The sequence below is a fragment of the Lacerta agilis genome, chromosome 5, assembly GCF_009819535.1.
Source record: "Lacerta agilis isolate rLacAgi1 chromosome 5, rLacAgi1.pri, whole genome shotgun sequence".
Classification (NCBI taxonomy): domain Eukaryota; kingdom Metazoa; phylum Chordata; class Lepidosauria; order Squamata; family Lacertidae; genus Lacerta; species Lacerta agilis.
The window spans coordinates 62,484,030-62,508,700 of record NC_046316.1 but is presented as its reverse complement, the minus strand read 5'-3'; the positions used below and the strand labels follow the sequence as shown (position 1 = coordinate 62,508,700).

Genomic DNA, 24,671 nt, shown 5'->3' with positions numbered 1-24,671 from the left:
ATCTATTGTTTTCTGTATTAGAGATGTTTGCATGGGCAGCAGTGGAGTTGCCAAATGTCAGCCTTGTGTTTTGAAAAAACAATGTCCAAAGTGATGGAGAAAACAGCCATTTCCCCACTTGATCAATTAACTGCTCCAGACACCCACATAGATATGTGACTGAGGACTTTTGGGTCTATATACCGGTAGATCTTCTCCCCCAGGCAACGTGAATCTCCGTCAGATATGTGACATTTTATTCTTGGAATAGCCTGCCACGGATGGTTCTGAAAATGTCTAGGGAAAGAACAAGGTCAGGAACATAGAAAGCTGCCTTATTTCAAGTCAGACTGACTGGGAGCAGCACATCAGGGTTTCATAGGAGTCTTTCCCAGTCCGACCTGGACTGTTTGCATGAGAAGCATGTACTCTACCATTATGATAATTGTCTTGTATCAGGCTGGCTTAAAGGTATGCTCCCAGTATTCAGCTTGCAAGGGAGCCTTTCTAGCCATTCAAAGATTTCACTGCCTGATCTTCTGTCACTCATGTTAGAAGCATGTGGAGTAGTGGCTGTGCTTTCAGCCTTGCTCCAACATGTCACCTTCTTTCAATAACCACATGTTGTGCCTGGTTGTGTGTTAGGAAGGCTCACTGCCTGAGCTGTGTGTGATAAAGACACCCAGACCACCAGGTGTCCTAGACCTTACTGATGAGTTTGGAGCTCATACACTGGGCTTTCTTTTGCACACAACCACATGAAAGAAGACATGGTGTTGGGGAAGGGCTAAAAGCACTCCTCTGATCCACATGCTTATCCCTTGCACCTGAGTAACACATTGATAGGGTGCATCAAGCAACTGTTGAACCATCTTGAAAAACCAGTTGAAATCATTGGGATCTCTGCCTTTGAGTGCAGTAATGTGAAACTACCCAAGTAATAATATACTAAATGCATAATTTTATAATCCATGTTGTTGATCTGGGATAAGGAAGCGCCAAATTTTCTCTTTACCTTTCTAATGTTTCTTTCTTTTTTTCTTCCTGCAGCGGCCTTTGAGTCCTTGCTTCGCTTTGCTGAGAACCATACGACTTCTCTGTTTGAGACTGTCTACAGATCCATGTCAAAGGAAGCAGCAGAGCCTGTCAAAGAGCTCTTTACAGACATCTCTCTCTACCTCTTGGGCGCTCAGACTACAGTGGAAAGTGTCCTTTTCCGGTTCTTCGACAGCCTCTTCCCTTTGGTTTACAGCCGCCTAATCAACCCAGGCATGGCGAGTCTGTCAGAGGAGTATACAGAGTGCCTGCGGCTAACGCGGCAAGATATAAATCCATTTGGACTCTGTTCTAAAGAAACAGTTACAAAGTTGGAAAAGTCTCTTTGGGCAAGCAGGACATTCAATCAGGCCCTGGGTTTAGGCATTGAAGTGCTGAATGCTACTGAACATGCCACGTTGACAAAGGAATGCAGCAGAGCCCTAGTGAAGATGCAGTACTGCCCACATTGCCAAGGTCTGACTCTGATCAGACCCTGTGAAGGATATTGTCTCAATGTCATGAGGGGCTGTTTTGCCAGCATATCTGAACTGGACTCTCAGTGGAGGGAATATATCTATACCCTGGAGTATCTCACTAACGAAATGGCTGGATCGCATGATCTAGAAGCTGCACTTTTGGGTATCCGGAATTCAATCAATGACGCCATTTTGCATGCCCAGCTGAATGGACCCCACCTGTCTGCAACTGTAAGTATTGTGCTCTGATTTGTCTTCAACTTCCTGCTGCTACTTTTAACCTTTGGCGTGTATGTTGTCTCTAACCATTGTTTACTGCTACTTAGGCAAATACCAGCTGTTGATGGGGCCTTCTTCCTTTTTCCTTTCTCACATGCTTATCAATATTAGGCAATTGGTTGAAAGCTCACATGGAGGAATCTTTTAAAAGGAAATATAATAATTATAATTTTTATTTATAGCCTGTCCATCTGGCTGGGTTAAAAACACGATAAAACATCAAACATTAAAAACCTCCCTAAACAGGGCTACCTTCAGATGTCTTCTAAAAGTCTGATAGTTGTTTATTTCCTTGACATCTGAAGGGAGGGTGTTCCACAGGGCAGGTGCCACTACTGAGAAGGCCTTCTGCCCGTTTCCCTGTAGCCTCACTTCTTGCAGTGAAGAAACAGATCTCAACGATGGGGGTGGTGACACTCCTTCAGGTATACAGGACCGAGGCCGTTTAGGGCTTTAAAGGTCAACACCAACTCTTTGAATTGTGCTTGGAAACATACTGGGAGCCAATGCAGGCCTTTCAAGACTGGTGTTTTGTGGTCTCAGCGGCCACTCCCAGTCACCAGCATTCTGGATTAGCTGCAGTTTCAGGTCACCTTCAAAGGTAGCCCCACATAGAGCGCATTGCAGTAGTCCAAGCGGGAGATAACTAGAGCACGCACCACTCTGGCGAAACAGTCCATGGGCAGATAGGGTCTCAGCGTACCAGATGGAGCTGGTAGACAGCTGCCCTGGACACAGAATTGACCTGCGCCTCCATGGACAGCTGTGAGTCCAATATGACTCCCAGGCTGCACACCTGGTCCTTCAGGGGCACAGCTACCCCATTCAGGACCAGGGAGTCCTCCATACCCACCTGCCTCCTGTCCCCCCAAAACAGTACTTCTCTCTTGTCATCCTCTGTGCCCTTCCCAAATCTGCTCCAGACTGTTTTGGGGAACCCAGAACAGATTTGGGGTGTGTGGAGGGAGGAGAGAGGGGGGGAGTTCCATCGCATAAGCAGAAGCCCTTGCACTAACAGGACAAATGTGTTAGGTTCAACTCTTTACTTCCAGAACTTTCCATTGGCACACTGAGGGACTGTCCATTTAAGACATTTTCACAAAAGTTTTTTTAGTTATAGGTAGGTAGCGGTGTTGGTCTGCCGTAGTCAAAACAAAATAAAAAATAATAAAAAATTCCTTCCAGTAGCACCTTAGAGACCAACTTTGTTATTGGTATGAGCTTTCGTGTGCATGCACACTTCTTCAGATACACTGAATAAGTTTTTTAGGTGAAACACTTTCTTTTAATTTCAGTTATCAAGATTTCAGAAACTCAGTTCTGGAAATGAGAATAGTGCTCAAAATAGAAAATGTACCGTACTTTTGCTTTGTGGAATATTATTACCCAAGGAATAAGACTGTTCCAGTGCAATATTCCTTTTTTTTCCACCATGCTGTTGTTGTTTTTAAAACCACATTGCCAATATATAATACATGAGCCCATAAACTGAAAAGTCCTATATGAAAGATTGAAGTATAGGTCAGAAATTACAGGAATAGGAATAGCTAATGAGGCAGCTGGCTATTCTTCCGTGAAGCGCAGCATGACTGTCAACATAGCAACATGGCAACTGGACTCAAAACAAGGATTAGGCTAATCTGGAAGAATGCAAAGAAAAACAAATCACATGGCTTTAGACAGGGTAATTTCATTGCATAACTTTGGTTATTCTGTTGGTTAGGGGTATGAAAAGACTCGAAGGCATAGAGAAAGAAATTAAGACGGGAACTGCTGTTGGTCTACCTGGATGATATTTTACCATAGACGATATTCTACTATAGACTTGCAGCTGAAATAACAATGATAGAAGTAAGAGAATCATAGAGTTGGAAGGGACCCTGAGTCCAACCCTCTCCAATGCAAGAATCCTGCCCTGGGAGGACTCAAATCACCAACCTTCTGGTTAACAGCCAGACACAGTGACTATTGCACCACCTGACGTGTCAAATGTAACTATTTTCTAGTTCTGAGAGAGATCATATTTATTTCATAATATTTATACACTGCTTCGTTGTTTCTTTTCATGAAAAAACCCTCACTGTAGTTTGCAAAGAGTATACTACAGATACTACCAATATGCGTTTATTTAGTATATTATTACCCTACCTTTCTTCCAAAGAAGTCACGGTAACATACATGGTTCTTCCATATATGGGAGGCAGCCGCAGCTGAATGGTTGAGGCCATGGTCACTCAGTGTTCTTTGTGGCTGAGTGAGGATCTGAAGCTGGGTATCACAAATCTTAGTCTGGCACTCCAGCCACCGCACTATAATAGACTGAGATTTAATCTTATTTTAAAAGCCCGAGCCCCAACTGCAGCTGGCTCAAAGTTGGCCCACAAGGTGGGAACCAAAAAGATTGCCTACCTCTTATCTAATGGGTTGGGGGGGGGGGGGTTGAGCCCCTAACAAATTTTAAATTATCCTAGTTAGCTTCAGTTAACTGTTAATTTTGATTCGTGACACACAAAATGAAGTTCTCTCTCTCTCTCTCTCTCTCTCTCTCTCTCTCTCTCTCTCTCACACACACACACACGGTTAAACTATGGCATTCTCTGCCACCAGATGTGGCAACGATCACCAACACAGATGGGTTTAAAAGGGATTTTAACAAACTCACAGTTGAGAATGCTATCATTGGATATTGATGGCTACATTCTCCAGGGACATCAATTGTTCAGGTGCAACACTGTGCAAGTACTGTTCACCTCACATCCTGCTGTGGCCTTCTGGTTGGCCATTGTAGGAATCTCAGTGCTGGAACAGATAGGTCTTGGGTTTGATCCTGTAGGGCACTTCTTAATATTCATAACTTAGTGCATTATACCCAATGTTTATGTTATCTGTTTGACTCAGGGCTCACCCACTCATGTCCACTGTTGTACAGAAAGATCCAAGGCCAGAATTTGATACTGTCCTCTGAATTAAGATTTTAGAAAACCATTAGCCTGGAATAGCACAGATGATAGAGCATGAGATTCGTAATCTCAGGGTCGTGGGTTCAAGCCCCACGTTCGGCAGAAAATTCTTGCATTGCAGGGTGTTGGACTACATGACTGTCTTGGTCCCTTTCAATTCTACAATTCTATAAATCTGCAATTCATTTCTAACTGAGGCTGCTTTACAGACATGAGTCAAAAGCTAAATTCAGCTCATGATGGAGGCTGCATCTAGCTAGCCAAGAAGCATTCTGAGAGCTCACAGGAGCAAGGAGAGGCAGCCTTTTCCCTATGCCATGGCTTGGAGAGTATGCCTTGAACAGCTCGTCACTGTGACCAAATAATTTTAAAGCTTTTAGCTGGCAGAATCCAAGAGCTAAATTCATAATCTGTTTGGTTTGCTGGGGTTTTGAAAAAACTGGTACTCGCAGAATAGAATAGCTGGTTTAACATTTAAGTTAAATTAAGAAATGAGCAGATCTGTCCATTTAAGCCATTTCCCCATGTCTTTACACATAATCCCACTCTATTCCATTTCAGCACTTTTAAAAATATATATATTTTAAAATATTTATATTTCAGAAGTATTTTAATATATTTCCATTCCTGCTTCAGGAATTGTGTGCCTTTCTTCCATGAAATCCACTTTTGCAACCAACTGTGCACCTGGTATAATTCAACGGGAAATATGGTAGTTATGGAAAACATCTTCAAATAAAGAAAACAACCCCCCCTGGTAGCTTTCATTTACCCTGAGGCAGCTTTCATTAACAGCCGTGCTCACTTTTTAGGAAACGGTTAACATTTTTGAAATAGCTAGGCAAAGGCTATGCATTAACATAAAGAATTCCTTTTTTGCTAATTGAGAACTTGGCAGTGAATAATGGAAAGTTGGCTATTTTTACTTTGTTGGGGAAAAAGGTTAAGTAAAGCATTTACTGTACTTAGCAGAAGTGCTCGCCACACTTGCAAGCAAAGGGGTGGGGGGATGGGAGACGCGCTTTATGTTGAACTGCAGAAATATCTTTCCCATTGAAGTCAAGGGAGATTTTTTAATACCTGCTTGTGGTATGTGTGAAAGGTTGCCATTAAGATATTAAACCACTCTTGGGCTCAGTGCATTTCTCTTTAGTGTGCCGTGCCATTTGTTCAATGACGCTGGCTTCTGCCCAACTACTTCAGCTAATGTAGGTCCTCTACAGTCTGCAGCCTCAGCAATCACAGCCGTTATTTTATGTTTCATCGGCTAGAATCTTCCTACTGGAAGAAATCCCCCATGCTCCGTGGTGCCAGATAGGTTGACTTAGCTTGTTGACCCTTGCCATCACTTTTCGAGACTTTTGCTTCTCTTCCTCTGTGCTATAGAGTTATAGTGTCTCACCTCGTTTTTTATTCTGCGGCAGTACACACCTTAGTCCACTTTTTTCATTTGTTCTGTTCTTTTTCTGTTTTATTATCTTGCCCATTCCCAAAGGCTCAGGAATGGGTGACAATTTTTTTCCACCAAACTAATAAGACCACTTTTGCATTTTAAAGTGCATTTTGAGCCCTTCTCGTGTAAGCTGTGGCATGTGTAAAAATGTTGATAATGTGGGAAATAATGTAGAAAAGAAAAACGAGTTGTGTCTTCTGACCAGTTCACATTATTGACTGATTTAAGCACAAATCAAGGCAATGTCTGAAGAACAAGAATCTATCACTCTCCACCCCCCTCCACCACAAACACCACCCACTATATAAAATATTTCCAGCTGCCTTTTAGTTGAACAGCAAGCTGCACTCCCATAAAGTGTGTGGAACGACCAGCTGTTTGGGGTGGAGGGATCTGAGGACAGACAAACAAAGAGTGAGACGAGGGAATGTAAGAAGCCTCAGTCCCTTTAGACAAGTTGCTACAGTGGAAAGGAGGAGAGAGGTATTCACATTGAAATAGAAAATAGGGAGTCACTGCCCCAGTGGAAAAAGTGTAGCAAATGATCAGGGTCTGGCTTCAGGTAATAGGAGATGTTCTTGAAATGATTCCTTTAAACAGGCAAACAATGATAATCCGAAACAATATTGGAATTCTGCAATGGGCTATGAAGAACAGGCAATGTTTTGGGGGCCATATGGAAGTAGTGGGTGCGGCCAGAGGTAAAATTAGGTGGGGCAACAGAGGAAACTCTTACCTTTCTACATTGCAGCCTCCTAAGAATCAGACATTTCTCCACACACCCCTCTCCATCCAGGCCTGCAAAAGGTTCAAGGACACATTCCAGCCAAGCAAAAGTTCTCAGAGAGGGCATGGAGCAGGAGAGTTGCCACCTGAGGAGACTCTTGAGGGCAAGTAGGGTAGCCTAGAGGGCTTTGTTGCTCTTAAGGATGAAGCCATGGATGAAGCTGCTGCACCTTGGCTTGTACAAAGAAGGATGTACGGGGCTACATTTTGGGAATCCCAACAACTAGCTTTGCCTACAGTGTCTGAAAGTGGTCTGACCTCAAGATTATGAACACCTGAGTAAAGCATGACAGATATGAGTCTAGCAAGAAAGGCAGTCGTTGCCTCTCCTGATTCAGTCATGAGAGAGCAACTGGTTTCTAGGCAGAGGAACAAGGAAAGAAACAGCGAGAGCGTAGTTCATGGGACAGAGTTTGTGTCTGTGGATGGGCTTCATATCCCTGCTCAGCCTCTAATTCACTGGGCCGCCATTGGCAATTCATTGCCTCACTTCAGTCTTTAATAACAATGATTTAGCTCACAGAGTTCGAATGAAGATTGACAGTTATTTTACAGGTTAAAACCACTAGAGATGGGATTAAGAAGGAAAGCAAAGTAGGAGATGAATAGACAGAATGAACGCAGTACAGTACTGGTGGGGCCCATTGTAGGCATTCCAGTGACCCACTTTTTCCAAAAAGCAGAATCTCCCTACATATAGATGCTATGTTATCATTCCTTGGCATTTCTTTTGCTTTGCTTTTCAAGTGGTAAATTTACTACTGTTAACATTTTTGTGTTGACAGACTTGGAGACAAGTTTTCCAGCCTAGCTGATGGTCACGAAACACTGACTCCAAATAACAGCACTGTTTGTTTGCTTCCTTAAATCCTGCATAAGCAAGTTTATATATAGACGGCATTACTTTTGTTTTAATGGAGTCATTAGTTCTTCCACCCATCCAAATTGAATGTTCTCAGAAAGGGTTTCAGACCCATTTCTTTACAGCCGTAATCCCAGAATTCTTTGTGGTTGACATAATTATGTCATCAACCTCAGCAATCTAGCTGCTCTATTCCCAGTGGATGTATAAACATGCTTCAGCATTGGACAGAGTCAGTTGTAAAGCTTTTGAGCTGTGTAGAGCAAAACTAAAAGAAGATGGCCGTGGAGGAGAGCGAGTGGTAGCTCCATTTAAGAGAATTCTGCTCCTGAGTCAAGCTAGCAGGCAGTCCCTCTCAGTGATTTTGCCTTTACACCTTAAATCCATGCTGGTTCACTCCAGGTTCACTTGAGGTCCTGCTTAGCGTCTACATTTACACAGAATAAAAATGAATCAGATTAAAAGAAAGTAAAAAAAAAAATCTCTGACAGCTCATCATGCCTAACTCAAACTCCCCAAAGTTAGCTCAATATCATTCAAAGGTATCATTCAGAGGGTATTCTTGATGATCTCGGCCTTGGATTTTAGGAGATTATGACAGGACACATAGAAGCATTTGATCTCTATTGCGTGTTAATCTTAAAACTTTTGGGGCTTTAAAGTCAAAACTTTCAATTCTTCATGGAAGACAAGGGAGCTTACAGATGCTGGAGCACTGATGTATATTGTCCATCTGGGTTTTTTTTAATTGTTCCCTGTCTAGGAAGGGAGGAAGAGTCCATTTTAAATGGAATTATACATGGAATTTGATAGTTCCAATTGAATTGAGCTTCGCTCGCACTTGGTTTTTTTTTTTAAATTAAGCACTCACTTATGTCTGAGGCAATCATGCATTGTCATCAAAATTATACACATGTAAATTATATGTATAATTGGTGTAAATGAATCAAGACTTGTTCTGTCCTATCTGCATCATAATCTTCTTTCTATGTACATAAAAATGCAAGGCTTTCACCACCCCTGGATTATTTGCAGTGCCACATCACAATCCCGGAATTGCATAAAGTAAGGGTGGGGTAGGGGAGAGAAAAAGGAGACACATTTATGGCATAGGAGTAAGAAGAGAGGAACACTGAGAGGGGGAAAGTAGTGTTTTAAAACAACAGCAGACGTAAAGTAGGGATGGAGGTAACAGAGGAAACCAATTGCAGATCTTTGAGTAAAGTTGTTGTTGTTTAGTTGTTTAGTCATGTACTTCGTGACCCCTTGGACCAGAGCACGCCAGGCACTCCTGTCTTCTACTAGTTTGGTCAAAGTACCTTCATACAATGGGATGTTTTTTTCTCTCACACAAAGCAGATGAATAATGGAATTGCATTTCTTTTATCATGGTATTTCTAAAATGCTGGAATGGTCGTCACTGGACAGAATTAGGGATGTGTATTAGATTGGGTCAGGTGTTCCCTGGGTCAGCTTGCTATGGCTGGGTGGGGCTGTGCCCTAGTCAGAACATCTAAGTCTCAAGAAGAAACTCATGAAGGTCCAATACATTTGCTCCAATTAAAGGTGATGTTTCACTGTCTCTGAACTTGCCAGACCTCAGTGGGGCAAAGCTTTCTAGTCAATCAGATGTCAGGACCTTGGAATCTGGTGAGAAGGAGGTGTGTAGCCTGAAGTCAAACTCTAGAGCAGCAAAAAAGGACCACTGGGGCCAGATAAAGGTGTGTAGTCAAAGTAAGGAAGAAGTCTAGATTCAAGGCAGCAACAAAAGGGTAGGAGATCCAGAAGCAGGTATGTAGACTAAGGTAGCCCAAAGTGAACATCTAAAGCAGTGGTCAAGGAAAAGGACCAGGCTAGAGAAAATCTTCATGTTAGAGCCTCAGGAGGTCAGGTAGACTCGGTTTCAGGGAACACAAAGCCCTTCTGGTTCCAGCCGGGAATAAGTTAATTCATCTACTTGTCTGCACAACATCACCTGACTCCCCACACCTATCAAGATACATTTGGCCCTGTAAAGCCCTTAAGGGAAAGTCAGTTTATTAGTCCAAGCAACTTGTATTGAACATGAGGGCTCTTGCCTCTTTTTCCTAATGGCTGCCTTGGATCATGACCCTACTTGCCTTTGATTTCACTTCTGCTTCTGCCCTCTTCAACCCTCCACTGCTGTCATGTACTTTTCTGCCGGTGTGTGTGTGTGTGTGTGTGTGTGTGTGTGTGTGTGGCCTCTGGCCTTTTGCTTCTTATCTGCCTGACCACCAGTCCATCTCTTGCCTCTGGCCCTATGCTCCTTCTCTTCCATACTTTCCAAAGAGGCATTTGGCTAACTTACAGGCTTCACAAGGGATGGCGGGGAGCCATTCCTAGAGATGGGAAAATACTGGAAAGGGATCCTAAACTGCCTTTGTGCATTTTGTTGAATTGTCTCGGAATAATGAAATTGCATTTTTGAGGCTTGCTTTTAGGTTGTGGCTTCCTAAAACGATGTATTTTAGCTGCAGTAATGTTTGTAACTTGGGTTTTCCTGAACCTTTAAAAGAGCTGATTTGTAAAAACTTTGCATCAGCACTCCCCCCCCCCCCATTTTATGAACTTTTCACTTATCCAGCTAGGGACCAAAATTAGTGATTCAAATGGTCTGCTAAGTTTCATAAGTAGTTGTTCAAGATATGTCAAAATTCGGAACGCTCCAGCATATTAAAGATTCACCAGAATGATTTCCCCACTAATTTAAGACAAAGGGAAACTGACTGGGATTACACTCATTATCTTGGAAAAGAGATTGGCAAATCAGTACTGGTATATTCACGGGGAATGGGGTTATCAATGGCTACCAGCCATGGCGGCTATGCTTTGGCTCCACTGTTGGAGGCTGTAATGTTCCTGAATATCAGCTGCTCAAAGCCACTGGAAGGTAGAGTGCTCTTGTGCTTGCATTTGGCTTCCTGGTTTCCCACAAACATCTGGTTGGCCACTGTGGGAACATGATGCTAAGCTAGATGGACCATTGGCCTGATCCAGCAGTCTCTTTTTAGGTTCTTCTTTCCACTCTATGTCACTTTTGCACATGTTACATGCATTCTGTCCATTCTGCCCCATTTTCACATTCTGTCTCCCAGTTTTTTAAATCCTCACGATTGCAGAAAAGCGCTGTTTAAGTATATATGATTAAAATACTTTTCTGTCAAAATACGCATTTCAAAGTGCCTTTTGATTTATTCATATGTTTGGGGAGATACAATCTGTGCATTAGTCTGGGAAGTAAGGATGACCTCAGTTAGAATTGCAAAGATAAAGTTCTTCAATCATCCCTATCTCTTGCCCAGCTCATAACTTCCATATGTTCTAGAGGTGTGCCGAAATGGCCTATCAAAATCCACCCTATTTGAAAGAATTTGGGGTGCGTGTGACTTTTCATTACATTTCTCCAGGAGGAGTAGAAATTCTCCCAACAGTTTCTCAGGGCTGGGGCTCACTATTAGCAATGGCAGTTGCTCTTTTTTTCTTTCCTAAGCCCCCACCCACTGCTGCTGCAAGTGGCTGAAACTGTGTTGGCGGAATGGCCACAATTTCCCACAATACTCTAGTTGGGAAATGGCAGCTGCTGCCGCTCCCCCAAAAGTTGGACAATATTTGGAGAAGAATTAGCAAAGTAGCATTTTCTATGGTGAGGTGAGAAAAATCTAAGTAATATTCTCAGAAAATTGTCTTCTGGGTAATTTTAAGCTCAGCTCTAATTAGTTCACCCAAAGATCTGAAAAGAGCCTATACTCATACAAATTGTATGGTGTTTATGTAGAGGTTATAGCCGTATACTGTATAGGAGACCTTGCAAAAAGCAGAGTCTTCAGTGATCCTTACAGGCTCCACACGTTATCCTTATATAGTTGAACGCATCTCTGCCCTGACTCTGCCTTCAGTCAAATGCATGAAGTCTGAGAGCAGGGCATTCCAGTTCCCTCCCTCCATGGATTCACTGAAGGACTAGCCTCCAAGAAATTCCCATTATCCCTTCAAGATTTCCATGTTCATTTGTTCAGAGGCTTCATTATAGCTTGGCTCTGCCGATCAGCTCTGGACAGAAAGTAAATTACACCCTTGCAGAGTGGGATTAAGATGACTTTGTGAGAATGAAAGCCAAGCCATAAGTATTGATCTTGACAAATACACAAAATAAAAATTAATTGCACAGGAGATGTCTGCTATACTTTGGCATCTGACGGGCTAGCAATTCAAAATTATCAATAATATATTGCATCCAATTACAGCAGGGAGAAATAATATAGTAGATGGACTTTTCAGTCATTTTATTAAAATATGCTAATTTTAAGAAGTGGTATGAATAATAATTCTTTGCTTGGATTTCTTGAAGCTTAAGGAGATACAGTACTCCAAATTAAGTAAGATATTAAGTAAGATAGATGATATTTATTATGGCAATGCAGAGTATCTATTTTATGAAATATTATACTATTATAAATCGGTGCATTTTTTTTATAAAAACTCAGCTGCTGGTATTCATATCTTGATAAAAGTGTCATGGGTGCCAGCACAAAATGGCTACCATGGAAAGAAAAGAAAGACTACCATCACAAAAAAGCACATATGGTAATATTTCTTCCTATCTTTATCCTCTAATATTCTTCATACCTGACAGTAGCATTAGCAGACAGCAGAAGAGGACTGCGGGAATTGAGTCAAGACCATAACAAGACTTTCTCCCAAGTCCTAGCATTGCCACCAATGAAGATAACTGGATGAGAGAACAAAATGCTTGCATAACCAAATGATTGTAGGTATGGTCAGCATTAGGAGGCCTGGTGCAGCTTTGTGAGTCAGCAGGAGCAATCTCACCCCTGCCATGATTATGAACTCCTTATGTCAGGGATGCAGACTTTTTGTTCTTCCAGGTGGCGTAGGGTCATTACTATCAGTCCTGATCAGCAACATCTGGAGAAAAAGAGGTCCCACCCCTCTTCTAGGTTCTTCATTGCTTTTCCTTTCAAAGGAGCTGCTTCAGAAGGTTGCCTTCTTTTGAGGTGTGCCAAAAAATGTTGGTCAGGCATCTATCAGAAAAAAAGTATACGTGAACAATCGTAAATAGGGTAAACCTGCATAAATTATTCCAGTTTAAGTTAAAATACCGTAAATTACTCCAGATCCAAACTCCATTCAGGAGGAGGGTCTGAACCAGCCTAAGCCTGGCTGAAGGAAAACAAGCCTTTAAAATAAATGTTTCACCACCCTTTTTGCCGCCTTAACTTACAATGGGTTGCTGGGGCACGTGACTGAGCTGAATGGGCTTGAGACCCAGCCTAAGTCCTAAGCTTGAGCTTGACAAATGTAGATATCCACCAAACCTGTTTGAGGTTGATCAGTAGTTCAGCTTTATTTATTCAGCACAGAGGTAGGTAACCTGTGGCATTCCAGGTGTTGTTCAGCTCCATCTCCCATCAGCCCCAGCCAGCATGGCCATTATGACAATTAATTATGATAATAAGAGTTGTGGTCCAGCAATGTCTGAAGAGCTACAGGTTGGTCACCCCCCTTTTTAGCACATAAAGATGGCATCTTTTTAGCACATAAAGGTGACATCTACACAGCAACCCTATGATATAGATTTGGTTAACATTTATTTGCCCAAGACCACCAAAAAATGGTTTATGCCAGTGGTGTCTAAACTTTTTTCAAAGAGGGACAGATTTGATGAAGTGAAGGGTCATGAGGGCAGACCAAAGGATTGAAGTTGTTGAGGTTTTTTTAGGATTTTACCCCAGGAAATAAACTGCCACAGGGTCCAGATTAAACTGACTGGTGGGCCACATTAGGCCCCCAAAACGGACTTTGGACATGCCTGCTTTATGGCTGAGCAAGGATTTAAGCAGGCTTTCCTCCATGTGAATTAAGGACCCTGTCCGCTGCCCTGCACATCTTTCCCAGAAACAAGATAATCTGAGTTTTTCAGAGTCTCAGTTCTGACTAGGATGGTAATTCAGGTGGTTTCTTGAGAGCACATAGAATCGAAGATGCAATTCCAAGAGCAAAATTGCATTGTCAGTTGCTACATCCCGAGGTGAATAGCTCAAGAACTTGGAAATTTCAGACAGGTCATACAACCTTAGACTAATGTGCAGCAAATCTTCCAAATCTGAAACGGAAATAGCCACCCTGTGAAGAACGTAACTTTGTTTAAGAGCGAATTCGCAGTACTTGCCAGCTGGTAATGAACAGCTTTATTAAGTGGGCCGAACAGCGTTTGTAAAGTACTCCTGGACACTTTGGGAGAATGCTGAGAACAAAGCTTAGTCGCTTCTTTCCCGAAGCTCACACAGTTCAGATAATCACCATGTGCTGCCAGCAAGTAGTGTAGCAGCCAATCACTCTTGAGGTGCTACAAATAAAATAGCGCAATCCATCATGAATTTGCAGCTAGAGAAAATAATAGTTTTAATGAATTATATGCTAGCAATGGAACTCCAGCATGCATTCTCCTTGGAGTGTTTCAGTTGCATTCTTTGGCCATGTGCCATTTTTTCCCTTGGCTAGCCCTGCGCTGAGAAAATCCAGGGATGTTGGTCGAAGGCTTGCTGCAGGGCAGTGGACAGATACTTTTCCTCCTGCTGGTGGGGATTCCCAGCATGCACTGGAAATCATCTTGGCTGGTTAAACTGTTACCTTCCGGCTCCATTCAGGACACAGGAAGCAGTGTTGCCCTTGAACCTTAAGTCACTTGATTGTCAAAATAAATATTCGCCAAAACAAAAAGGCCTATATCACATGGGTGGCTGAGTGCTTCCTCCTGGTGCTCTAACCTGATGATTTAGCACCAGGTTTCCCAGGAACATGTAGTGCACTGTTTGTGAGATGTCCCCCCCCCCCGCCACCCTATCCCTTTCCAGCCTGCCAAGTGGCAAACGAAATGCAAACAGAAAGTTTAGAGTATCTAATGGATTCTGCGTTTGGGATTTTTGCTGTGGCTTACTATAGCGTCTCCCAGCTGCTGCATAATTATGTCTGAGTAAATTTTTATCAGATGTTTAAAAGTGTTTTGATTCTATTGAGAGAATGTATTTTGTGTCGTTAATTTGTTTTCTGTTGATTTTACATTATAACCAATGCTGGGCTTGTTTACAATGAATGGTGGGCTCAAAAATAGAATGAAATAATATAAATAACACACACCAGTGTTTGTTCTACTTGGAGTAGACCCATTGAAGTCAACGGACCATTGTTTTCAGTAGGTCTACTCTGAGTATGGCCTAGTTGGCTATAAGCCAGTAAATTTCAGTTGGCACTTCTGTCTGTTGCAGCAAATTGTTGGTCTCATAAATTAACAAGGCATCAAACAATGAATTTAGAGTGTTGCTGGGTTAGGGTCCAGTCCCTGATGAAAAATGCAGCCCTAGCATATTGGCAGCTAGACTGCTTGTTATTCATTGTAAGGCGCCTAGCTATGGGAGTGTTAGATGTTTGACAGCATTGAATAGATTCCAGTCAGCCATACAAACTACCTCCAGTCAAGTGGAAAAGACCATAAAATTGTTTTAGCAACAGCTAATTCTCTTGCTGCTTTTGGACCTTATTAACTCTTTGGTTGCCAATGTTTATATTTGCTGCTTAATATACCAAATATGTTGTTGCTTATATTGTGGAGCACACTTAAATGAACTTGTCAAATGAAGTAAAACTGGTTTTAAAGCTGACCTCCCTGAACAATATTTCTGTTGGTGCAGTCTCCCTTATTCTGTGCTTCTAGCACGGTGGTACCCAACATGGATTCCTCCACATGTTTTGGACTACAACTCCCATCATCCTCAGTCAATGTATTGAGGATGGGGCTGAAAGGAGTTATGGTCCAAAACATCTGGAAGGCAAAATGTTCACCTCCCCCATTCTAGCACAAATGTAACATGGAGTTATTTTTGTGTGTATGAGGAGCGTGTGTTCGTTTTAGAACTAAATTGGAAACTAAACGAATGAGCCCAATTCATTTCAGTTGCCTGATGCAAAGCTAGCAGGTTTGCTACATGCCGTGGGAATGTCAAATAGTTTCCAATGTGGCAAATTGTTACAATCAAGCTCCCATGTTCTCTCATCCAAAGGAAACAACTTCGTAGTGCTGCTGCTGGAACCTCTCACCACTTGGGAAGCGAGAAACGTGTAACACTGTGTTATTCTGGATATCGTAGGCAGATAATAGAAGTGGAGATAATTGAAGAAAGCTATTTGTCTCCTTCATTATGCAGATACCGTCTTGTCATTTAAAAACCATTCATAGGTTTCTAAAGCGAGTCCTTTCTGTTTCTGCTGCGTCCTGTGTAGCTTTAAACATTTCGAGAAGTGGTCTCCTGGCACTTCCCTGGAGAAGCTATTATGCAAGGTAATAGAGTTCTCTGTCACTCTTGATAAAGGTTTCTGTACATGAACCATATTCTACACCCTGCATTTGTTTTCTTATTATCTCTGCTTATCTTTTCGCATCTGACCTCTTTCACCTGCCTCTTCAACTTTTCACCATAGCTGCTGACAATTCCCATCACCTCATCACCTCCTCTCTGTCACCTCCTTGTTTTCTGATTACATCCAGAGTGTGTGACAAACCCTGTATAGCATCCCTATGACACCCATATTTTATTGCCACTGCTGTTTAAGGATATCTTTGGCCTGGAATTGCTCAGCTCCTGGTCCTGTCCTAGGGGTGGGGGAAATTAGGTTTGGTTCATGCTCCTGCTTCTCCTCCTGCTTGTACTAATTTATTACGTGGGGCAATTAACACACAGCGTTAAAAATAGTGTGAAACAACTTACAATCACAAAAATAGTGTGGGTCCTAAAAATATACATCTCAGGTTTCAAAAGCCAGGGCTAAAAGGTGCGTCTTGAGCATTCATTAAAAACTGCATAACGAAGTTGCCAGATGCTTCTCTGTGAGGAGGAAATTTACAGTGCCTGCTTTTAATTTAAGGGACAGAGCTGCTTTTAATTTAAGGGACAAAAGAAGGTAGAACACTGGAGATTGGGCTTCCTTTGGTTGACAGTGCAGAGTTAATTCACTTCACCGGAATACAGCCCACTTCTAAAACCTGTGTTGTCTATAGACTCAAGGTGTTGGAAGCACAAATGGACCCATACCATTGCCAATTTTCATTATGTATGTGTGTATTTTTCCTACCTTGTTGTGGCGCCATTTGCAATCACACAGGAAGTATGACTATTGGAATTGTGAGCCACTCACTGTTTCTCGATGTTGTGTAATGTATGAAGCCTCTTAAATGGCAGAGGTCCATTTAAATCCCTTATCAGCCACCACTATATATAGGGAGAAAGTGCAGTAAATCCGTCCTCAAGTTGCTTGGATAATGTCAGCTCAAGGTTTAGCTTTCATCTTGTTTCAGATCTTAAGAGCAGGGAGCTATGATTGGGAATCTCAATCGAAACAGTCTATGAATAGACAACAAGATGCATTTGTTCACACAAAGAATTTCAAACATGCTTCATGGTCTATCAGGAAGCTTTAGAAAGATACAGATCAATAATGAAACTACTCCAAACCCTTAGACAATTTTGAAATACATTTCTATATATTTTTTTTAATTCATTTGAGTTTCAATCTACTATCTGCAATGTTCTCCATGAAAATCATTTTTTTGTAACTTATGTACATTTCAAGCTGTGACTATCCAATTTCTGAGTCAGAAATTCTCCCTATTCTCTTCAGTATTTGTATAGAGTTCAAACAAAACTGTATAATGGTTTCTGACTTGTTCCATGTGCACAAAAAAGAGCAAGGGATATATGAAAAATATCACTAGAGGTGCCAGTTATTTCTGTTCCTCTGCCACAGTGAGCTTTTTTTTAATGTGCTGTCTTCCTCTTCCTGATTTGAATTCTGCTGTTCTATATTTGTACAGCCTTTTAAAGGTCTACCTAGAAAAACTCAAGATTTTAACACATTTGTGGTGCAGCAATTAGTTTTAAATCATGACTTTGTTGTTGTTTAGTCATTTAGTCGTGTCCGATTCTTCATGACCCCATGGACCAGAGCACGCCACTACCTCCTGCAGTTTGGTCAGACTCACGTTGGTAACTTCAAGAACACTGTCCAACCATCTTGTCCTCTGTCATCCCCTTCTCCTTGTGCCCTCAATCTTTCCCAACATCAGGATCTTTTCCAGGGAGTTTTCTCTTCTCATGAGGTGGCCAAAGTATTGGAGCCTCAGCTTCAGGATCTGAGCGGGAGTTTCCTATGACTGTGTACCTATCATACATTGAAAACACATGCAAAGCACATCCCTTCCCAGCAAGAATCCTGAGAATTGTAGTCTGTTAAGGGTGCTGGGAACTTGATCTCTGCAAGTGGGAAACTACTGGTAGTTTCCAGGATTCGGGGGGGGGGGGCTTTACATGTATGTTGTATACACAGCCCATCTTTACTTTTGTGACTGTGCCAGTCAGGTGCTATAAACAAAGTGCAAACAAGGAGGGCCAGTGTAATGTTTCTGGGTCCAAAAATAGGTACCAAGAATGAGGAATTGTTTTATAGAAAGAGCTTTGTTCAGAGGAGCATCCAAGACCCTCCACTAAAACTTAAATTAAAGGTCTAAGGTGCTGCCCAGGGCAAATCCTCAAATTGCCAAGTCCTTGATACTAAGGGAGTGTCAACAAGTTACAAGCTCCACCATTACAGCCAGCACCAAGGGGCAGCATGGTCAGGCATCCACCAAGGACCCCATGTCAGAAGTGGGCCCACCAACAAGAGCCCCCTAGACTTGCTGTTGCTCTGTCTCTCAGCCGCAGACCTTCCCCATGGCAGCAGAGGTGTCCCGTGCAAGGCTAATGCCCCTGGCAAATGTCTTGTTCCTCTTGGAGGAGTGTGCAACTCCCATCATCCCTGACCATTGGCCATCTAGGTTGGGGCTGCTGGGAATTGTATTCCAGCTTCATCTAGAGAACATCACGTTGGCTAACCCTGCCCCATTTGTGCAATAGGAAGGCAAGACTTCCATATGAAGCTAATGCTCATCCTCAGTGCAAATTGTAAACAAACAAACAAACAAAAATCCATCGTGTACAGATTGGTACTTGTAAACATCTACAGGCGGATCATGATGACCTGCTATGGCAGCAGTGGAAATGGAGTATTTTTGAAGAGATTCTTATGACAAATATCTTTTCCAGATTTGACAAAGTATAGATATTCATTCTCCCTAGAGCTTTTTTTATTTTTAGTCATTCTTTTCTGTTGGCCTTGCAGTATCCATTTCTGATGAATGCCTGTATCCATCAGGTCTTGCTTTCTTTTGTCACATTTTCTTCTTCCTTGGGGCTTGAATATTATGTTACTAATGGGATAACTTGGGAACTTCAAAATCCAGCATACCAGTTCATCCTGAAAAAGAACAGGAGACAGCTAGCACAGTTTTAATAAAGTTTTAATAAAGTGGTCCTATTCATATTGTGCATTTAAATCACTCTCATACCACTTTAGGTGTCATGGCTTCTTTCAAGATATCCTGGAAATTATAGTTTGTTAAGGGTTTGGGAAATGTAGCTCTGTGACAGGTCTCCTAACAGCTCTGAGTTTATTAGCTCTCATCCAGCCCTCCACTGCATTTCCCGCCTTTTCACCTTTTTAGAATAACATTTTGAATGTTGGATTAAGGATGAAACTAGACAGTATATGGGAGATAGGTGAATTGTTCCTCAGGTTTGTTTGTTTTCTAATGAAAAAGCAGATTCTGAGGCAGCAGTCAGAAGTGGAGGAAAGGCAGGTGGGCAGGTTGCTCAATCATCAATACACTCAGAATTGCCTCCCCTGAACTGCTTCCCCAGCTGCATGGGAAAAGTTATAGGGGTCTCGCCATTTTCACCACCAAGTAGCTTGAGCATGTGGAGGGGGGGGGATTTGGGGCAGGCAAATGGCAGAGAGGGTGAAGTATCCTGCCTCCTAATCTTTCTTTGTTTCTGACTGCAACCTCCACAGCTGCTTTTTATTTTAAACACACACACACACACCCACACACCTGGAGACTGATTCATGCATCTCCCACGTACCCTCTAGTTTGGCCCTAAAGTGTAATTCTCTTTTTTAAGAAAAACAATTCTATGAATACTTCATTCAGGCAGTAGGATATTTCACATACTAGACTACCTGAAACACTCCTGCCTTCATACGATAAGGGTCTTTAGTAGAATAGAGGCCCCCAAAGACCTGAAGATATACGATCTATATAGAAATACTGTTGCGTATGTCCCTTGCTGCTTCTAAAATTTGAACAGTCTGCTTACTCATTTGGACGTGAGAAATTCATTGTTTCTTAGGGTTATATCTTCTGGGACCTTGGATTCATTTACGACATTGGGGAATTTATTGCCCATGCAGGATTTCCAAAGCTGCCTTTATTCTCTTTAGCTTCTTTTAAAACTCAGTTTCGGGATTTATTTATAAACCTCCGTACCTGTTATTTTGAAAGTGTGAGGAACTCCCTACTGTTGAGGGAGGGAAAAGATGGCACAAACAGCTAACAAGGGATGCATGAAAGCTGTCAAATATCATATGTCATATCAAATATCATATATCATATGGAAGATGAAGCAAGCTTGTTTTATCCTGCTCCGAAGGGTAGGACCCAAACCAATGACTTCAAGTTAAAAGAAAGGAGATTCCCATTAAACACTAGGAAAAACTTTCTTATAGTAGGAGCTGTTCGACAGAGGAATGGACTCCCTTGGGGGGTAGTGGGCTCTACTTCCTTGCAAGCTTTTAAGCAGAGGTTGGATGGTTATCTGTCATGGGTGGTTTACTTGAGATTCTGGCATTGCAGGGGGTTGGACTAGATGACACTTGGGGTTCCTTCCAACTCTACAATTCTATGATTCTAAGTCCTAGCACTCTTTTTTTCACTCCAGAGCTATACCTGCAGAAACCCACTCTTTAAAGCTGAAGCACAACAAATGGCAATTCAGGTTTTCCATGGACTACTGTTTGCTCTGATTTGGCAGTAAAGAGCGGGTTTTCATGGGGAAAGCTCGAGAGAGAGAAAATAGATCACTCAGACACAGAATTTTAAAGTGTAGGCTGCTTCAAAAGCGGGGAGGAAAGTTAAGAGTGGATAAGACCTTATTGACATGGGAATCATCATCATCATCATCATCATCATCATTTATTATTTATACCCCACCCATCTGGCTAGGTTTCCTCAGCCACTCTCGGCCGCTCACAACAGAATATTAAAAACACGAGAAATCATCAAACATTAAAAACTTCGCTAAACAGGGCTGCCTTCAGATGTCTCCTAAAAGTCAGATAGTTGTTTATTTCCTTCACATGTGATGGGAGGGCATTCCACAGGGCGGGTGCGACTACTGAGAAGGCCCTCTGCTTGGGTAGAGTTCCGCACAAACTCAACTGTGTCTTCCCACAACTCCCACTCATTCTGATGGGGCTTGCAGAGAAAAATTTGCTACTGCTAGTTTTTCAGCCGTGCTCTGCATTCCTTCCCATGTCCTGCTGTTATTAATTACTGACATTTCATATGCTCGTTTTCTTGGTATTGCCTTTGGCTGTGTTCCTGCTCATGAGCACTGGGGATCTGTCAGATAGCTTGCAATATTCATGCTTTGTTTTCACTTGCTTGGGACTTTTTATACATGTAGCTCTGATAAACGTAAGACTACTGTTGCTGTTGCTGCTGTTGAATATATATATATATATATATATATATATATATATATATATATATATATAGGGCCATTTAACACAGCAGTCTTCTCTCCCCTTCTACCCCAGTGCTTTCGATGAGCCAATCCAGTATGTCACCATGAGTAGTGGTGTGACTGATTATTTCACAATGGATATCATTAATTGTGCCCCCCCCCAAAAAAAAAAGTAATGTGAGAAGCTAGGCTGCCCTGAGTGACCTTCTATAAAATGATGGATCATCCACTCCCACTGTAACAACTGAGGTGAATTACCTAAATGGAACTAAGAAAAAGGCTCAGTGACCAATTACAGTGATGTAGCTTTATTGACTTCATTGACTGTGCTGTTGTAATCCCATTGACTCTTACACTAGTATTTGTGTTCTTTGATTTGCACATTAGGCTCCAGATGTACAGAAGCATATTGTTTTGGAAATGTTTTAAGATGACAAAAGCTTGCAAAATATCTGAAAGGAAGCCTACCACCCACACAACATACCCAAGTCAAGGTGCTTTTTGAAGAAGTTCAAACTAAATGCTTGGAAAATGAGTTCCTTGAATACGCCGTGCCTCTGAGGAGATATGAGCTTGTTTATTTCACACTTAAGACACTTTTGCTATTTTTTTTCTAAAACAGACCTTGTTTTCTTTCTGTTTGCACTTTCAAGTTTGCTACGTCTATTCATGTTAGAGTGGTGCACAAATTGCCCCTCAAGGTCCTTCACACTTCTATGAGGGCACCAGATTTCTCCATGGGAAGGAAAACTTCTCCAGCAGTTTATCAGGGATGAGACTCACCAGCAGCAATGGTAGTAGACAGCTTCTTTCTTCCCCTCCCCCACCCAAGGTGGTGTTTTGTTTGAGGGCTTTTGGTGGTGCGCTGATGCCTGCACCCTAACCATAATTTTGCATCCTCCAGTGCCCCAGACCTAGTGTCCTTCCAGGGTACTCTCTCTCTCTCTCTCTCTCTCTCTGTGTGTGTGTGTGTATGTGTGTGTATAGAGGAAGAAATGGTAGCTGCTGCAAAAAAATGATAGAGAATATTAGAAATAAATTAGGCAAAATGACCTTCCTTTGGGGAGGTGAGAAAAAAGAAAAACCTCAGAATTTTTTTCAGGAAAAAAAAACCTGAGAAATTTTGACTCATCTCTGATTTATATAAACATTATCTAGGATAGTTGTGTAATGTAGCAAAGAAAGGTGGAAAGTCACATAACCAGCATTCAAAATGTTTTTATTCCTATGGCTTTACCCATCTCAGCATTTTTTCTAAGCTATAGAAAATGATACTGTTATTTCTCAGTGCAATATTAGGTTTTGTTTAGCAACAATGGTGAAATGTTTACTTTGGGTTTCAGCATTCCACTGAACATTTCATTATGTATTGATATGCCCTGTCTCATGTGCTCAGGGCAGATAGCAACAATCTTGTCAGCTTTATCACCCAAAGGGCTTCACAATCTAAAAGCACAGTTATTCCAAGATTTAAAAAGCTATAATAATCCTTCATGCTCATCAGGTGACGCTAAGAAGCCTGGACATCTCTAACACATTTCTTGTTCTCTTGGTGTAATGGTTTTCAGGATTCTTTAGGGGAAGATATGTAGTATTTTCCTATATTTTTTATATTACTCTTCTACATCCATTCCCCACCCCCTGAGAATGCAAGTTGTCATCACACCATTCCATTTTAACACAATGTTCTTCATAAAGCTTTATGGTTGGATCAGAACAAGGCGCCGAGGTCTGCCAAGAGAATACTTTTGCCAGCATCAAGTTTATAGAAGCGTGATGCCCATCTGTAATCAGGATTACACTCCTGGACAGAAATTGCAATGGGACCTAAGGGAGAAACTGAAGCTTGTAAATCCAAAAACATAGCTCACTAAAGGGTACCATTACTTTATTTATAAACATGCGGGATTTATGACCTCACTTGATCTACAATTGGGAGCTCATAAATCCAAGATGCGTAATAGCAAAGATTTTCTTGAGATGGTTTTTGCATATTTGCCACCATCATGTGCCATTTGGATCTGATAAGCCTGCGAAGGCAAAACAGTGCACAGTGTAGTCAGAAATGGGCAGTGTTTAGACTGTAGCAAGAGGAAGACTCTTCTTGGTTGTTGTTTTGCTTTCCACACTAGAGAGCAGATTCAAACATTTGTAACTGCTTTAGCATTTTGTTTTGGGGCCAAGGTGGATGGAAGTGAGTGGCCATATTTTGCAAGTATGCCTCCCGCTGTTGTTGTGTTAATGACAAGTCTTTGTCTTGCTCTCCGCTGGGCTGTGGTTAGGTTCACAGATATTCAGATGCTCGACTTAACTGAAAAGCAGAAAATGAGGAACATCCCATGTTAACTTCTTGGAAAGATGCTTTCCAACACTGAGTGGAACAAATAGGAAAACATGGCCCAGTGAATTTGATAATAAAATGCTACAACCTCTTTGTTTGCTCTAGAAATTTCTGCATTCAAAAACATTCCTGTTCCAGTTACAGTGTATGTGTCAGGCAAGGGCCGCTGTGACTGTTATGAAGGAGGAAATGTGAGCCCATATCTGAGGGATCAGAAGATACTGTACTTTTCTGTGTCCCCCCCCAAAAAAAAGAATGTTAAAAAATGGTCAGTGCATATTGGTGACGTGTGATTGGTTGGTTCCACTAGCCGGAGATTGTCAGTGGTGTTATTGGTGGCTGAGACAAGGGCTGGTGTCTATTTGCTGTTGCTGCACCAATAAGGTGGGCGATTAGTGGCTTATGGTGGTGAGGGAACAGCTGATAGGCGGCTCTTTTGGTGCATGCGTGGTAGCACAGGTCAGAAGCTCAACAACTCTGGGCAATCTCCCCCCATTTTCTTAAGTTTGAGTTCCCAAAAATAGGAAGCGTCTTATACATGGGGGCATGTTATACACAGAAAATATGGTAGATTTGAAGAAAGTTCATGCCTAGATTCCAACAATTGCACAGCTAGAAAAAAAGAAGTCCAAAATCCCACTGGAGAAGCCCAATCTCTTAGAAATACCTTCAGGAGACCTGCTTTGGGCAGTCATGTCCTGATACTTGAAAGAGCCAGCTTGTCAATCCTAGTGAAATAGGCACAATCCCATTGGCCTGGGGCTCATCCACATTTCGCTTGTCTA

The 24,671-nt window shown here is 41.9% G+C and overlaps 1 protein-coding gene across 2 annotated transcripts in view; it reads left to right on the top strand.

The window, feature by feature from the left end:
- Window positions 1-24,671, top strand: part of LOC117047269 (glypican-5-like) — a 374,186-nt gene that overhangs the window by 119,368 nt on the left and 230,147 nt on the right. For both annotated transcript variants that reach the window (XM_033150213.1, XM_033150212.1), the window contains exon 3: window positions 1,030-1,724. In XM_033150213.1, coding sequence (XP_033006104.1) covers window positions 1,030-1,724 — 695 coding nt within the window. The remainder of the gene's footprint in view (window positions 1-1,029; window positions 1,725-24,671) is intronic.